This window comes from Mastigoproctus giganteus, chromosome 4 (assembly GCF_048544385.1).
Source record: "Mastigoproctus giganteus isolate SK-2022 chromosome 4, ASM4854438v1, whole genome shotgun sequence".
Lineage (NCBI taxonomy): Eukaryota > Metazoa > Arthropoda > Arachnida > Uropygi > Thelyphonidae > Mastigoproctus > Mastigoproctus giganteus.
Genome location: NC_143578.1, coordinates 78,061,743 through 78,079,295, shown reverse-complemented (window position 1 = coordinate 78,079,295; position 17,553 = coordinate 78,061,743). Strand labels below are relative to the sequence as shown.

At 36.7% G+C, this 17,553-nt stretch overlaps 1 protein-coding gene across 1 annotated transcript in view; it reads left to right on the top strand.

The window, feature by feature from the left end:
• The window catches only part of LOC150086855 (uncharacterized), a 213,913-nt gene that overhangs the window by 87,582 nt on the left and 108,778 nt on the right, over positions 1 to 17,553 (top strand). Inside the window, exon 6 of the mRNA XM_090372298.1 lies at positions 6,082 to 6,209. Coding sequence (XP_090228424.1) covers positions 6,082 to 6,209 — 128 coding nt within the window. The remainder of the gene's footprint in view (positions 1 to 6,081; positions 6,210 to 17,553) is intronic.

The following is a 17,553-nucleotide window of genomic DNA, read 5'->3' as shown; positions in this document are numbered from 1 at the left end:
TAAATGCTGAAAAAAAGTCGAGTTAGGGTTGAACTTGAAAGTGTCTGCAATTCTGCTCAGATGCGATAGGAGGGAGTATATAATTAGAGCCTTAATCAATTCGACCCTGTAGGGATTGTGTAAGGCTAATGGGGTAGAATTTTTCTGAGTATGGTCTGTGCTTGTTAACTGCTTCTACAGGGATGGAATACACTTAAATAGAAGGGGGTGCAGAAGTGTTTGCTGATGCTATCGAGGCAGAGTTAGGTGAGTCGGAAAGCTGCTAGCTTGGGGGGGGATTCACAGACAGAGGTTAAAAGTAGCAGCAGGCAGAGGTGAAACTTATTCTATTAGATTGGAGGGTGGGATGTGGGTTTTTCAGGGACTGGTGGGAGTCATCACGTAAGGAATAAATAATGGGGTAACTAAGAATAAGAATAGGTGCATGTATACTTGCATGTACAGCAATTCTAGAAGTATAGTAAATAAATTTGTTGAATTTGAAGTGCTGTCAAGACATCAAATGCAGTATCAGAGACGTGGTGTCACACAGATATTAGGAATGCAGAATTGGAATTTGGGAATACAATGTGTACAGAAAGGATACACATGATAGGAAGAGAGGGGTTATGCAGTTAATTAAGAAAAACAAAATCTAAGAAAGTGCATCCAGTTGACATACTTGGACAGTGCAATGTTAAGTCAGTTTGGGGAGACATAAGCACTGGGAAAGCAAAAATGAGAGTAGGAGTGTGTTATAGGCCTAATGATTCTACAGAGAAATAGAATGGTCCAGTAAATCAGATTGGGTTATAACGGGGTATTTTAACTTCCCATATATTGACTGGAACTTGTGTGTTGGTCACTCGCCCACTAGCAAGATTTCTTGGATTTAATTGGATGATTGTTTTCTGCAGCAGCATGTTTGAGAGGCAACCAGATAGTGTTATACTCTTAATATGGTTATCAGCAATGATTATTCATGCATTAAGAATTTTCAGATAAAGGAACAACTAGGTGGCAGTGGTCACAGTGTACCGATGTGGGATTTACTTAAAGATATAATTATCGTCGGGATTAAAGGGAAGGGTTTTTGCTTCCGTAAAGGTGACTCAGACAGTTTTTAAATTCTGTATAGTTGGACCAACTGATGATATTACCAACAGCAAATTCTAAGTGGGAAGCATTCAAGGAACTAATCGTGGATACTACTAGCCTTTTGATACCAATTAACAAATATTGTTCAAGGTTTAGGCCTGAATAGATGTCAGATGAACTAATGAGACTCGTGGAAGAGAAGAAAAATGCATTCAATGCATATAAATTGTCGCTTGACACAGACGCCTAGGCAGATATAAGCTAGTCTGTAATCAAGTCACAAAGGAGATTAGGCAAGCAAAGGCAGATTACGAGAAATCTTTGGCAAAGGATGCTAAGAAAAACAGCAAGGACTTCTTTTACTTATAGGGGATGAATCAGATTGGTCCACTTGATATCGATGGTTCGACTGTTTATGATCCTGCTCAGATAGCTGATAATCTGAATGAGTATTTTGCATCTACATTCACACATGAGGAGTTATTAAGGGAGGAAAATGCCAGAAGTATATCAATATGTAATAGTGTACTTAATGATTATGTAATGATTGAGAGCAAAGTAGAGGAGAAATTGTTGAAATTAAACATAAGAAAGGCACCTGGGGTGGATGGGATCTATCCAGTTATGTTAAAGGAGGCAGCAAGGGAAGTAGGCAAACCCTTAGCCATAATTATGAGAGCATCCTTGGACTCAGGGGAAGTCCCCATGGACTGGAAAAGTGCGAATGTATCCCCAATTCACAAAGGGGTTGCAAAGGGTGACACAAATACTTATAGATCTGTCTGTTTAATTTCTGTTCTGGGGAAAATAATAGAGTCACTGGTTAAAGATGCTTTGCAGGATTATCTAGATGAGATTGCAGTAATAATTAAGACACAGAAAGGGTTTGTTAAGGGAAAATCTTGCCCAATAAGATTGATTATATACTATGTTGTGGTTACTGGATGCAGAAAATAATTTTGATATCATATACTTGGATTTCAGGAAACCTTTTGACACTGTTGCCCACGGAAGACTACTGTACAGATTGGAGAAGTATGTATTAAGGGTAATTTGCTACAATGGATAAAAGGGTGGTTGAGTGAGAGAAGACAGAGAGTGGTAATCAATGGACACTGCTCTTCATGGACTAATGTTATTAGTGGAGTCCACCAGTGTCTGCTGTTGGTCGCACTGCTGTTCTGTATATTTATCCATGATATTGATGAAGGTATATCAGGCTTAATGTCAAAGTTCGCAAATGATACAAAGGTTGGCAGGGTTGTTAATGACAGTATGCTACTGCAACTAGATCTAGAAAATTTGGGGAGATGGGTTGAGAAGTGGCAACTTAAGTTTAATATTGACAAATGAAAGTACTGTATATGGGTACAAGTAACCCCAGAGAAATGTACCAACTGTGTGGAACTACACTTAAGATGGTAGAAAATGAAAAAGACCTGAGAGTAATTGTGCAGTTAGATACGAAGTTTTCTGAGCAATGCAAATAGGCTGCCAGAGCAGGTCATGGGTATTGTCAATGATATACAGGAATTTTGCTAGTAGGAAAAAGGAGATGATTATCCATTTGTATAAGCTAATGGTCAGGCCATGCCTTGAGTACTGCGTACAGGTCTGGTGCCTCATTTTAGGAAGGATGTAGAGTTGTTTGAATGTGTACAGAGAAGGGCAACCTGATTGGTGAGGTGAACGATGGGGGACCTCTTATCAAGAAAGGCTTCAGTTCTGTAAACTGCAGTGGCTGGAGACTAGGCACCTGCGAAGTGAATACTACATCATAGTATTCAATCAAGTTAGTCAGACAAGACTTCCCCTTAACAAACCCATGCTGTGTCCGAGCTATAATTGAAGTCTTGTCTAGATGATCCTGCAATGCTTCTTTAACCAATGCCTCCATTAATTTCCCTGGAACAGAAGTTAAACTAATAGGTCTGTAATTACCTGTGTCTCCCTTTGATCCTCCTTTGTGGATTGTGGTCACATTTGCACATCTCCAGTCTATTGATACCTACTCTCAGTCCAGGGAAGCTCTCATAACTTTCTTTGCTGCCTCCTTTAATATAACTGGATAGATTCCATCCACCCAAGGTGCCTTTCTTATGTTTATCTTCAAAAATTTCTCCTCCACTTTACTCTCGATTATTACAAGATTATCTAGCTTACTGTCAGAGATGAATACACCTCTGGCATTCCCCTCGCTGAATAACTCCTCATGTGTGAATGTAGATGCAAAGTATTCATTTAGTTTGTTAGCTATCTGAGCAGGATCATCAACAGTTGAACCATTGATATCAAGTGGACCAATCTGATTCATCCCCTTCCTTCTAGAGTTTACATAAGTAAAGAACTCTTTGCAGTTTTTCTTTGCATTCTTTGTCAAAGATTTCTTATAATCTGCCTTTGCTTGCCTAATCTCCTTTGTAACTTGGTTACAGACCAGCTTATATCTATCATAGGCTTGTGTGTCACATGTTAATTTATATGTATCCCATGCATTTTTCTTCTCTGTCACATATCTAATTAGTTCATCTGACATCCATTTAGGCCTAAATCTTGAACAATATTTCTTAGTTGGTATAAAAAGACTAGTAGCTTCCAAGATTAATTCTTTGAATGCTTCCCATTTTGAATTTGCTGTTGGTAACATCACCAGTTGGTCCCACTGTATAGAATTTAAATAATACTTCCCTTTACCCTTGATGGTAGTTAACTCCTTGAGTAAACCCCACTTCAGCACACTGTGATCACTGTCACCTAATGGTTCTTTTATCTGCAGATTCTTAATGCATGAAGAATAACTACTGATAATCAGATCAAGTGTATTACTCCCTTCAGTTGCCTCCCGAACATGCTGCTGTAGAAAACAATTATCGAATAAATCCACAAAAGCCTTGCTAGTGTGTGAGTGACCAACCCACAAATTCCAGTCAATATCTGGGAAATTAAAATCCCCGATTATAAGACATTTTGATTTACTGGCCCACTCTATTTCTCTGTACAGTTGTTTATTATACTCATCAGAGTGATTAGGCCTATAACATGGTCTATATGATGAGAGCTTTGTCAGTCAATTCAGCCCTGGAAAGATTGTGCAAAAGGCAATAAGAGTGGTGAGGGAGAACAAATGGGTGTTCTTACCAAGAAAAGCTTCATTTCTGTAAATTGCATTGTATAGAGAACCTGTGAGGTGATCTGATTGAGGTGTTTTAAGGCTTTGAATGGATTGAGCACACTTAATGCTGATGGAATTCTTTCTCTTGCTCAAACTATGCACATGAGGATGGATGGTTGCAGAATAGATGTGTAGAAGTTTGTCTTCAGCCAACAGGTGGTTAATTGCTGGAACAAGGTTCCATCTGTTGTTGTGGATGTGGATAGTTTGAATAAATTCAAGGAAGAACTAGACAAACTATTGGAGAGGATGAATGGGTGAAATGGGATTTTTTTTTTTTTTTTTTTTGCTGATGCTGCATAATCTTGCTTTCTTGCATAATTTACCTCTACTAATGCTAATAACAATATCATTTTTTCATTTTTCATGAACATATCCACAGAATTCGGTGCCTCTGTAGCCAGGTAGGCAGGAGCAGCAGTGCGTAGCACACACTTCTTGATTAGGCCGGGGTTCGAGCCCGTGACCACCAAATACGGAGGGTGCGGAAAGGTCAGGGAATGACCACCACATATCTCCGGAGCAATATGGCCTTAGTTGCTAATGCTCCTAAAAACTAAATAACAAACAGCATCCACAGACTTCCCCTTTAGTTGTATTATGTCTCATGGTAGTTTGCAAACTGGCAACAAGTAGTGCGAACAATGAAATCCTGATTTGTAAGAGACCATTGACAGTTTTCCTACCTCCCCCTCCCCAGGGCTGGCTCCAAAATTTGTGGTGCCCTGTTCAAGAATTACTTGTGGGCCCTTGGGGTCCTGTGCAAAAGTTATATGGGAGTGTTTATGTAATAGTGTTTTTTAATTTTTTTTATTTTTAAACTTTTACAGTAACTAAGAAATAATTAAATAATTTTATATTATACTGAACAAAAATTTTAATACGAATAATATTTAATTCATTAATCAACGATATTGTTTAACAATTGCAGTCAACTCATAAAAATAGGAACATGAATAAATAATAATAGGAACGAATAATCACACATATTTACATATTATTAAAGCAATTATTGCTTTAATGTGGGTAACTAGACATTAAGATGTCAGTAGGCTTGTTGATAGAAATGTGGAAAAGACAGTGATGATATTATTATTTAGACCGTTTGAGGGCAGAACTGGCTGAACATGCTTATGGCCAACACTCCCCCCCCCCCACCTGAGCCAAGGCATTTCTGCTAATTTGAGCCTTTTGCCTTGCTGCTCTTGTCTGAGAATGATTTTATACTAAATTTAATTTAAAAATATATTTAATTTACCACACAAAACTAAGAGATATGAATATAATAATGCTACATTATTCCTAGATTAAGTGATGGTACATGCTCTGCTATTTTAAGTTACATTTCATGATATGGGATAGTTACATTATAAAATTACGTTTGTACTTTTAAAAGTTTACAGTTTGTAGACTTAATATCATATCAGTGAATTTTATCTAGTAGGAATGAAATATTTTATTCTGTATACTACCCTAAAATTTTGTCCTTTATCTAACCTTGGTTTTCCAATAAATGTGATAAGGCTATTCAAGATAAGAATGTAGAATATCACAATTGGCTTGTATCTATATCTATATACCTCTATAGATATATCTATCTATATTTATATCTCCATCTTCTGCCTACACTACAGATTACAATAATTGAAAAACAGTTATTATAAATCCAAAGTTGATTTTCAACAGGTTAAGAGCAGGAAACTTGCAAATTTGCTTCTAGCCTAAATGGTAGTCAATCATTCTGGTCTCTTGCCAAACTATTGGCCACAACCTTTTGTCAGTATGTACGCTCTCATTTCTGTTACAACATGATGGTTATATTATATCCTCAGCTAAAGATAAAGCCAACTTACTAGCATCCAACTTTTCTGCTAATTCTTGCATTGATAATCTTGGTAAATCACCTCCTACTATACCCAGCATACTCCTTTCATTGTCTCCTGTGGTCTTCCAAAAGAAGGTTAGAAAAATTCTGAACAATCTTGATGCCAAGAAAGCTCAGGTCCTGATAGCATTTCTCCACTTGTTCACAAAACCTGTGCTACAGAGCTTGCTCCTGTTTTGTTGGCTTTCTACACTTTCTTATTTTTTCACCAGTGGTTTTCTTTTTGAGAAAAAGTGTATTTCTCTACATCTCTCAAAGCCTGTTCTGCTGGGCTTGTGCCTGTTCTGTGTTGGCTTTTTACACTTTCTTATTCCACTGGTGTTTTTCCTTCTGTTTGGAAATTTGTTTATATCCACCCAGTTATCACCCCACTGCTCTTCCCTGTACTGTTTCCAAAGTAATAGCAAAATCCATTAACCACCAATTCTTAAACTTCTGGAAATCTACTGGCTAATGTTTGCACATATTCAAAAAACGTTTGGTGAAACCCAAGCAGTTGCTCTTAGCATTTCTAATTTTGCTTGTGTTTGGCACAACAATCTTCTTAACAAGCTCCCATCTTATGGATTGTTGACTGTTTTTTGCAATTGAATATCCAATTTTCTATTTGGTACCTCACTATGAATGATGGCAGATGACTCTTCTAACTTCTCCATTAATGCTAGTGTTCCCCAGGGTTCAGTTACTTCTCCCACTCTTTTCCTCCTGTATGTTAACGACTTTCATCCACTGATTGATTGGAAATCCTACCAATAGTTTTACTGATAATAACAGTCTGTATTCTGCATTCTAGTTTGTTCCTCCATTCTGTTCCAAACCTTGCACAAATAGCCTCAATTTCTTGAATGTCCACCATCAGTTCCTTAAATTTTGATCTCAAGGTAATTCTACAGTAAGACAGAGAACAGTTTAATCCTTCTGAAACTCAGTTGTCTTATTTTTTGCAAAAAATCTCTGCTCCTTTTCAATGAAACTCAGATTTCTAGACATGATCACATATCTCTACTATTGGATTACCCTAACTTCTAATCTCTTGTGGCATATACACATCATAAATATTGATTTCTCAGCATCAACAAAACTGGGTTTTCTTTTTCACTCTTAGTGTTACTTTCTTTCTAAAGAACTACTCACTCTGTACAAATCTCGAATCTGCCTTACCAAGGAATATTGTTCCCATATCTGGGATTGTTCCCCCAAAAGCTTCTAGATTCCAATCAAAAGAGAGGGCATTCAGGTTAATTAATGAACTGTGTCTTAGTCTTTCCACTCTCTGTTTCATAGACATTCAGATTGTACTGTCTTTTCTCTAGATATTCCCATGGACACTGTCCTTCTGAATTGAAATCTGTAATTCCTCCATTCTGTTCCAAACCAGTTCGAATTGGTGCCACAAGCAGTCAGCATCCATTCACTGCCCAACTCCAAACTCACACAACCAACTTTTTCTCTTCCTCGTGTATCCCTTCTAATTTTGCTTCGAAAACAACTTTCTTTCACTTGTATTTGTTGAAAATTACAGTTGACAGAATTCAAGTGAGATGTAAACCCTGTACTAAGTTCTTTAGGATGTTTGAGGCTTTCATTTAAAAAAATAAACAAACTTTTTTTTGACATATGTGAATTATAGATTTATGTTTTAGTAACACTGCCTTTACTTTTAATGAGGTCATTTAGATTGAGAATATTTGGTCTTTGAGGTTGTCACAGACATTCTCTCAGATATGCCAGACAAGCGTACTTGCTACCTGGGAGTTTAAAATGCTGAGGGAACTGATATTCGGGTGACATTCAAGTCAAGTGGACCCAATTTTGGTGAAGTCTGGACGGTCTGTGACAACCATACCTTCACGATGGTGGGACTGTTAGTAATCCTGGGTATAACATCCAAGTAGGTAACCACCCAGGTGTGAACCAACGTAAGCAGGCGCATCCATAGCCAGGTGGGCAGGAGCAGCAGTGTGTAGCACTCGCTTCTTCATTACACTGGGGTTTCAGCCTGTGACCACCAAATACGGAGGATGTAGAAAGATCAGGGAATGACCACCACATATCCCTGGAGGAATATGACCTTAGTTGCTAATGCTCCTAAAAACTAAATAACAAACAAACAAACCAACGTAAGCAGGGGTTGAGGTGTGGTGCCCACTACACATGGAGGATTGCTGCCCCTCCGTGTTACCAGGCAATACTAGGTGGTAGACGACTCTCATCAACTGATGGAATACCACCACTTTGCTTATTGGAGGCTTGAAGTGGTGGAACCCATGTTTAGTCTCCAGAGCTAAGTTCTGGCGAACCCTTCTCCACCTCTTCCATCATGCAGTGTGACTGATGACTTTTGAGATTATGATGAACATAATGGTGAGATCCAATCTTCCTTACATTTCAAGGGTACAGCTCTAAAACAGTGTTCACAGGCTGGCTGCTAGTTAGTACACCGGACCGAACCTATTGGTAACTCTTTAGGAGGCTTCCAGATCAGCTAGCGTATAATCTTGCTACCTCTACTCTGCCAGATAGTGACTGGAGGGAGTCCGAGTAGTGTGTATGCAGGGGGCATTATCAAGGCCACGTTATATCAAGGATCTGGGTATATTCTTACCATGTGTACACCATATCCAAAAATTTCATTACTTCATACAGCATGTCCCTCCACTTTTTCTTACTATTGAATACACCATGAATTGTCAAACTAATAGAGTAAGCTTATCTGCGAAAAGATCTAAACCTCCCAAACACTTCCTAGTTCATTTCACAAATATACATGATCTCAATTCTAATCTGAACGATGTCCATTTCCACTTGCAGTCTGCCAAACCCCACATACTTTTTCTGATAGAATATCAGTTATTGGTTGATTCAACTACTGCTCATCTTAATTGCCCAAATTATTTGCTGTATGATTATTTTTTCCATAAAGGTGGTACTTGTGCATATGTCTGTTCCGATATTCCCTGTCAGAGACTTGGTAATTTGCAATCTCCTCTTTTTATCTTCTCTGGCTTAAAATCTCTCTACTTCATTCTGACAAATCCATCTTTTGTCTCTACCATTCTCCGAACTCCACTAATCACTTGGAGCTGTTTGACTTCCTCTCTTTTGCAACTTGACTTTCTCCACTCCAACTTTCCTAACAGTGAGGTAATTTTCCTTGGTGATTTTATTGTTCACAATTGCAGCTGCCTTCCATTTTCTAGTCACACCAACCCAGCTGGTCCAGATGCTGAGGCTTTTGCAATTACTAATGACCTTGCACCTACAAGGATACTGGATAATCCTAACCATACAACCAACACGCTTGACCTTTTTATCACAAACAACCCTTCTAAGTACACGGGCGAAGTGAGTGGTCCTTTAGGCACCTCAGATCACAAATTCGTGATTGTTTCTTCTCCAATGGCGCCATTATCTAGTATTGGGAATAGCCATGAGATATCCAGTATCTCATGGCTATTCCCAACCTCATATTGTTTAGCATTACAAGAATGAAAAATGGAATGACCCGTGAGATTTCTTTTCTTCTTTTCCTAGGTTAGATTACTGGTTCAAAACGTCTGATGTCAATGTTTGCTCAGATCGTGTCAGTGAAATTATTCTTGTAGGAATAGAATCGTTTATTCCACACTCCTCTTTAAAATCTCATCCTTTATTTAAACCTTGGTTTTCCAATAAATGTGCTAAGGCTGTTCAAGAGAAGAACATTGCATATCGTAATTGGCTTGTTTCCAATTCTTCAGTTTCATTTTCTGCCTACACCAAAGCTCGCAACAATTGTAAAGCAGTTATTAATCATTCCAAACTAGATTTTGAACAGACTAAAAGTAGAAAATGTGCTTCTTGCTTTAATGGTAGCCGAGCATTCTGGTCTCTTGCCAAAGCTATTGGCCGCAACTTTTGCCCATCTCTGCTCCCACCTCTGTCAAAACCAGATGATTCTCTTGTCACTTCAGCCAAGGATAAAGCTGACTTGCTAGCATCCCATTTTTCTTCCAACTCATGTATTTTGGTAAAAATACATGAGTTGGATCTTGGTAAAACACCTCCCGCCATTCCCAACACGCTCCATTCAATGTCTCCTGTGATCTTCCGTCAAAAGGATGCCAGAAGGATTTTGATGAATCTTGAAAGCTCTAGGTCTGATGATAAGAAAGCTCCAGGTCCTGATGGTATTTCTCCACTTGTTCTCAAATGCTGTGCTCCTGAACTTACTCCTGTTCTTTGCCGCCTTTTTTCATTATCTTATTCCAAAGGTGTTTTTCCTTCTGCTTGGAAATTTTCTCACATCCAGCGAGTTCCTAAAAAGGGTGACAAATCCCTCCCATCCTATTATTGTCCTATTGCAATTAATTCTACTCTTTCTAAAGTAATGGAGAAATCAATTAACCGCCAACTCTTAAAATACCTAGAAACATTCCATCTGATCAATGATTGCCAGTATGGATTCCATCATTGTCGATCCGCTGGTGATATTCTGGCTTATGTTACTTATTTATGGACAAATTCAATGGAAAAGTTTGATGAAACACAAGCAGTTGCTCTTGACATCTGAAAGGCTTTTGATCATGTTTGGCATAAAGGCCTTCTAAAGCTTCCATCTTATGGTTTTCCAACTGTTATTTATTTTTTTTTTTATTGGTTATCCAGTTTTCTCTCTGATCACTCAGTGAGGGTGATGGTAGATGGCTCTCTGTCTTCTAATTTCACTACTAATGCTGGTTTTTCCCCAAGGGTTAGTTCTTTCCCTCCATTTTTTTCCTCTTGTATATTAAAGACCTTCTTTCATTGACCGGAAATCCTATCCATAGTTTTGCCATTCATAGCACATTGCATTCCACTTTCCATTTTGAGAAACCCTGCTCAATGAGCTTCAACTTCTCGAATATCCACTGCCAATTCCTTAAATGCTGATCTCCAGGTAATTCTCCAGTGGGGCAAAGACAACTCAGTTGGTTTCAGTTCTTCTACAACTCAGTCCTGTCTTATATCTTGCAAAAAGGATTCTTCTGCTCCTATGCTTATCTTTGGTGATAAGATGATATATCTCTTTTGGAAAACATACTGATTTATATTCCCTCTTGGTACAAACACATTACAAATATTGCTTCCTCTGCATCTAAAAAACTTGGTTTTCTCTTTCGTTCTTGGCGTTACTTTTCTTCCAAACAGCTGTTCACTCTGTACAATTCGGAAATCCACCGTATCATGGAATATTGTTCCCACATCTGGGGACATTAATGACTCCTCTCTAACAGAGTCTCTCCACTTGCTTTCTCATAGACGTACTGTTTCTTCTGCATGCCTTTTCTACAGATACTTCCATGGGCACTGTTCTTCTGAATTGGCTTCTATAATTCCCACTATCTCGCTTTCAAAATAGTCCGTACATGTGCCACCACCAGCCAACATCCATTTACTGTCCGACTTCAAACTCACAGAACCAACTTTTCATCTTCCTCGTTTATTCATTCAACTGCCATTTTCTGGAACAACCTTCCTTCATATGTATTTCCTGAAAATTATAGTCTACAGAAGTTCAAGTCTAATGTCAACAAATATCTTCTTTTATCTTCTCAACCTCCAACCCAAGCACGGTACTAAGTACTATAGGTTCTAATACCTCTTGTGTTTGGGGTTTCATAAAAAAAAAAAAAAAAAATTATATATGACATTTATATGATGTATGGGCTGGCCATGGGATCTGCAATTAGTGCACTTCTCACAAACGTCTTCTGAGGAATTAGAAAAAAGAGAGAGATCACCTTATCAAATTTGCAAGCACCTAAAATGGAGGCACTTTTTAGATGATAATTTTGCTATAATCCCTAGAGAGCAAGAAGAGGATATGTTAAACTGTTTAATTTGGAAATGGAATGTGAACTGATCTTACTAGAAATAAATGTGTAGCACTGGGACATGCTTGAAACCAGAGTAGTAGTAGTAGTAGTAGTAGTAGAGGAATGTGATGCAAGAATGCAAGTGTATTCTTGCATCACACAGCAGCCAAAAAAAAAAAAAAAAAACAATTTCACACATCCATTCCCTTTAAAAGTTTGTCCATTGTTGTTATTTGGTTTTTTTTTAGGAGCATTAGCAACTAAGGCCATATATCTCTGGGGATATGCAGAGGTCATTCCCTGACCTTTCCGCATTCTCCATATTTAGTGGTCACAGGCTCGAACCCCAGTCTAATCAAGAAGCATGTGCTATGCACTGCTGCCCCTGCCCACCTGGCTACAAAGGCGCCAAGTTTGTCCAATTCCTCCTTGAGATTGATTGGGTAATTGTATATTTCTTTGTATATAGAACTGGAAAAGAAATTGAATCAGTATCATTCATTAAATACAGTCTGTATGTAACAGATTTCATTTTTCGAGCCATTATTAAAAATTAGATATATCAAAAATATCAGAAATGTACAGTCATTTAACGTTAGAGCACATCAGGAAGCAGACTTACTGACTGACTGATGTATGATGGCTGCTCAGAAATATCTGGACTGCTATGATATAGTGACAATAAGCATATTTGTAAAGTGAGCAGTTTAATCCCCTTCAAAATACTGTCTCTGTCTTTCTGAGATGACCCACTTAACCCAGCAATTTTTCACTCTTATAAGCACTTCTGGAAAACCAATTTTGAAATCCCCTGAATGCTGAATTTTGTGTTGCCTTTGTTATTTGTACATCATCAAGCTGACATCCTTTCATATTCTTTTTCAGGCTAGGAAAAAAAAAAAAAAAAAAAAAAAGGCACATGGAGCCATATCTTGTGAACACAGTGGTTGAACCTGAGTGATTCCATGTTTTCAAAAACTCTTTACAAATAGTGACAAATGCAACAGTGCAACCAGTCTTTGGAGTTTCACATTTCCAGCTATTTTTTCCAGTGCATCACAAAGGCATCTGAGAACTTCAACATAGAACTCTTTATTAATTGTTTGTCCCTGTGTAGTATATTCATACTGACAACACCCTTACAATCAATAAATGCTAGCAACATGGTCTTTGTTTTGCTGCACACTTGCCATGCTTTTTTGGGTCAGGGGGAAAGAAGGAAGGAGCTTTCCACTGGGATAACTGCTGTTTTGTTTCGTGATTGTACCCATAAATCCATGTTTATTGTTTATAAAATGTCTTGTCATTAGTTGCACAGTCAAGCAAATTGGAAGCAACTTGCTGGTGGTATTCATGTTATTCCTCTTTCACAGCTACAGCACAAACTTTTGAAAATATGCCTCATGTTTAAAGTTTTCAATTAAAATGAAATGATATGATCTGGCTGAAGTATGATTTTTTTCAGTGATTTCACAAACAATTGATCTTTAGTTATTTCATATCAAATTTTTGTTTGTATTCAAGACACGATTTTATTATTTGTTGAGGGCCACTAGAGTGCAAATCACTCTCAACAGACTCCCTATCCTCTTTGAAACAGTGGTGCCAGTCGAAACTTGTGTATGACCCATTGCAGAATACCTAGATGCTCTTTTAAGTGAAAATGTTTCTCTTGTTTTTCCTGATTTTAAAGCCAAATTTAACACATACAGCCCATCCTGCTGTAACACACAACATATGTTACTAAAAAAACAGTAAATAATATAAATGTGCACTATAGCATGCATATTTTCTTATAACAGTCAAGGATAGGTTCCAAAAAAGATACAAATTGTCAATACTCAGCCCATTTTCAAAAGTTATTTTTATCAATACAGGAATACCTCGCATAGCACAGTTAATTCGTGCCAAAAAAATACTGTGCCACGTGAAACCATGCTGATCAAGGTATTATTAGTATGTATTTTAATGTAATGCGTTCTGACAATTTGATTATATGGGTCGAGTTGCAAAAATATATAGGTGTTTGTTTACCATAAATTGATGCACACAAAGTTCTTGCAAAAAAAGAAATTAAAATGATAAAAATGAAAAATACTAGTAAGTACAGTACAAATGATTTTTATTGCAGTATGTACATACCAAAAGAATATAAGTGAAGTATGTACTGTATTTTTATTTTGAAAAATAACTGATCAGCTTAGTTTGCACAGTTTTTCTTCTTTTTATCTGCATACATCTCTTTATAACATCAAATGTCATTTTGCAACGCCTGCTTTACTTTCATAACTCGTTCGATGTTTGGATCTAGAAGAACTCTCAGCGCCATTACATTTCTTCTTTCCACTCATATTTGCATATAAAGGTGTGACGTTTTTAAAAAAATAATCTTTAATAATAAAAATACACAGCGAAAAATATTTGTATAGCTTAAGCACAGTGAACGACCTCACCACTCGGAATCTAGACTGTTTACTAATGTATGAATGCTAGCAGAGTCTGTATTAATGGGAGTTGCGACAACAGTCAGCATGGCCTTGAATCCATAATGCATTGCCCACGTGCTGGCATTATAATACACATATACATATCAAATGTATTGGTGCGTAACATAGTTAATTTTTTTTCAATTTGTAAACCACACTATAGTGAAACCCATGCTGTTCGAAAGCGCGCTATGCTAGGTATTCCTGTATATGCTATGCTGTGATTGGTAAATAATATATTAAAACCCAAAGGTTATTAGATAAAACTTTATTTAATAAAACATACATGAGCACTATTGTTTCATTTTTGATGTTTAATTTTTAAATCAGAGGAAGGTGGGGTAAATCTATTCTTGTATTGGGCTCCTTTTTTTTTTAAAGAATGAATGCAAGGTTGGTTGCTTAGTGTGCTTTTTTTTTCCATCACTCTCTCTTCTAAAATTAATCTGTAAACGAATTTTATTTTGAATGTGCAACTTCTTTCACTGTTTGTTATCCATTTTGGAAACCATTTTCACAAAAATTTTAAAACTTCCATTTTTAAATATTTAATGCTTTCTTTCTTTCTTTTTTTTTTTTTTTTTTTGAAACACTGCTGTCTTTTGTTGCACTTATTGTTTACAGTATGGATAGTAAGAATATGTATGTATAGGAACTGTAGCTAAATTTTTGCACATGCAAAATCATACAAAATGATTTTTCATATAAATCAAAATATGCAATGCATACTTGCAGATATCCATAAATTGAAATGATGCTAGTTAGGAAAAAAAGAGTATAACATGGGGCACATGGGTTTTGTGTGTGCAGTACCTAATGATAACTACCTATGAATAATTATTTTTATGGAAAAGAATAATGTTTTATTTTAGAATTATTTTCTTATTTAGCTACCTTTTAATTTTTTTCTTTCTTTCTTTTCAGGAAAACTGTTGAAATAAACTTTTTTTCAAATGCTGACTGCAACTACAGTTTATACATAATTTATTTGTTTCCTAATGTTACTGAATGCAGTGATGATGGTGTGGAAAATGTAATTGGTGATCGCTATGAAACTGAAGTTAGTCCTTAGATAGAATTCAGAAATATATTATAAAAAAAAAATAATTAAAATTGTGCATATATGTGCAGTAAAGTACTTTCTGTATGTTAAATAAAATTAGTTATTTAATGTACTGAGCATGACAAGAATGCAAGTGATATTAAAAATGAATAAATACTAATGAACCTAATAAAGCATAAATTGAGAAGTACAAGGTGGACTAATAACCATTTGTTTCTTATACAAGAATATAAGAAGAACAAAAACAGAAAATTAGTTCGTAGCTCATAAGGGGGTCACAAGAACTCTTAGGCAACTACGGCTGACTGCCTCCCTTTCTCTTCACTGCCAGCCACTTCAGACCTCAGAGAGAAAGAGAAGGGCTCTGGTGGGAACTAACTCCATTTATAGTGAAGTTTCAAGATGGAGATGTGTGGAGACAGCGTCGTTGCTTCAGAACATGATTATCCATTTGTTTGTTTCCCTCATTGATAGGTGGGATGAGGGTTGGCTCCAGAGAGGTCAGCTACCAGGGATTAGATTTGTAAATTGGAAGTTTAAAGCATGTGACACAAATAAGCTGTCACATGGCTGAGTTGAGTGCTGTGGGTGAGACTATCTGAACCTTATTCTCTCTGAGTATAGAGTATAAGTCAAAAGTTGTTTGCAAGCTATTGATAATGTTATGAAAAATATATACAGGAAACCCTTGATTAATGCGGTTTTGAACAATGCGGTTTTAATTAGTGCGCAAAATTTTTTTGATACTATCCCCTTAATATATGCGTTATCAAATTTGATTAGTGCGCTGTTTTTTTTCTTGCGGTGCTTGGCAACTCACAACGGCGCCTAAAGCGGCAAATACGTGATACGCACTTACCAGGGTCTTCTAACTTAAATGAATGGGAATCGACTCCAAAATGCTCGACAGCAGCACCCCATACCACTCTGAAATTGAAATTTGCTCTGGTAACTCATATTCTTTTATTCTTAATATTAAACTTCTTTAATATTATGATATTAAAGAAGCAGTTGAGAACATACACAAATCGTGGGAAGAGATGACGAACAGCTGCATGAGAGCTGTCTGGCAGAATCTTTTGCCTGAATGCGCAAATGATTTTTGCGGTTTCATTAATCCTGTCAACAAAGTTATTAATGAAATTACTACAATTGGAAAAGACCTCGGCTTTGAGGAAGTAGATTCAGAAAACGTTAGAGAATTATTGGAATCGCATTCAAAAGACTTAAGTAACGACGATCTTCTTGAAATTGAGCATCAACATGCATACGAGGAAGAAGACGAAAATGAAGCAGAAGAAAAGCAATTTGCTACCAAAGAAATTTCATTCAAAAAACTTGAACTATTTAATACACTTTAAAAAGCAAAAGAACTCATACTAGAGATTGATCCAGATGCAGAGAGAAGCATGAACGTTCGTTGAGGATTAGATAAGCAAATTGATTGTTATCGCAAAATCATGGAGGAAAGGAAGAAAGCTACCACTGTTCAATTGAAGTTAGATAAGTTTTTTTTGCAAAAAATAAAATTTAAATCATACTATCTTTTTTTAAATTTATTCCTTAATAATTTAAGAACTATGCAGTGCATTATAGGTACGTATTGAGTAAGAAAAAATATATTTTTACAATTTCATAATTTTCAAGGATTCATTATAATTATTCCCATTGTTTCTTAAGTTTGATTAGTGCGGTTTTAATATGTGCGGTATATTTCAAGGATTCATTAACCGCACTAATCAAGGGTTTCCTGTACAATGATAACCCAGTTTAATATAATACAATAAAATATACAATAGCAGAAGCTTTCAAGACTAACGAGTCTCTTTTTCAACTGATAATTTGATTTAAATACAATGGATAAGTGCAGTGAGCTGAGAGTGAGGCACGTTATTCATTTCCTATTGTTTTATAGCCAAATAAGTTATTTTGTTGCTGAATTTATGGGCAAATAGAATGCAGATGTGCTTTTCTTTTGACTGTGGAGGGTCATGGAGGCAGTTATTCAACTGATGAGAATTTTATTTGACAGG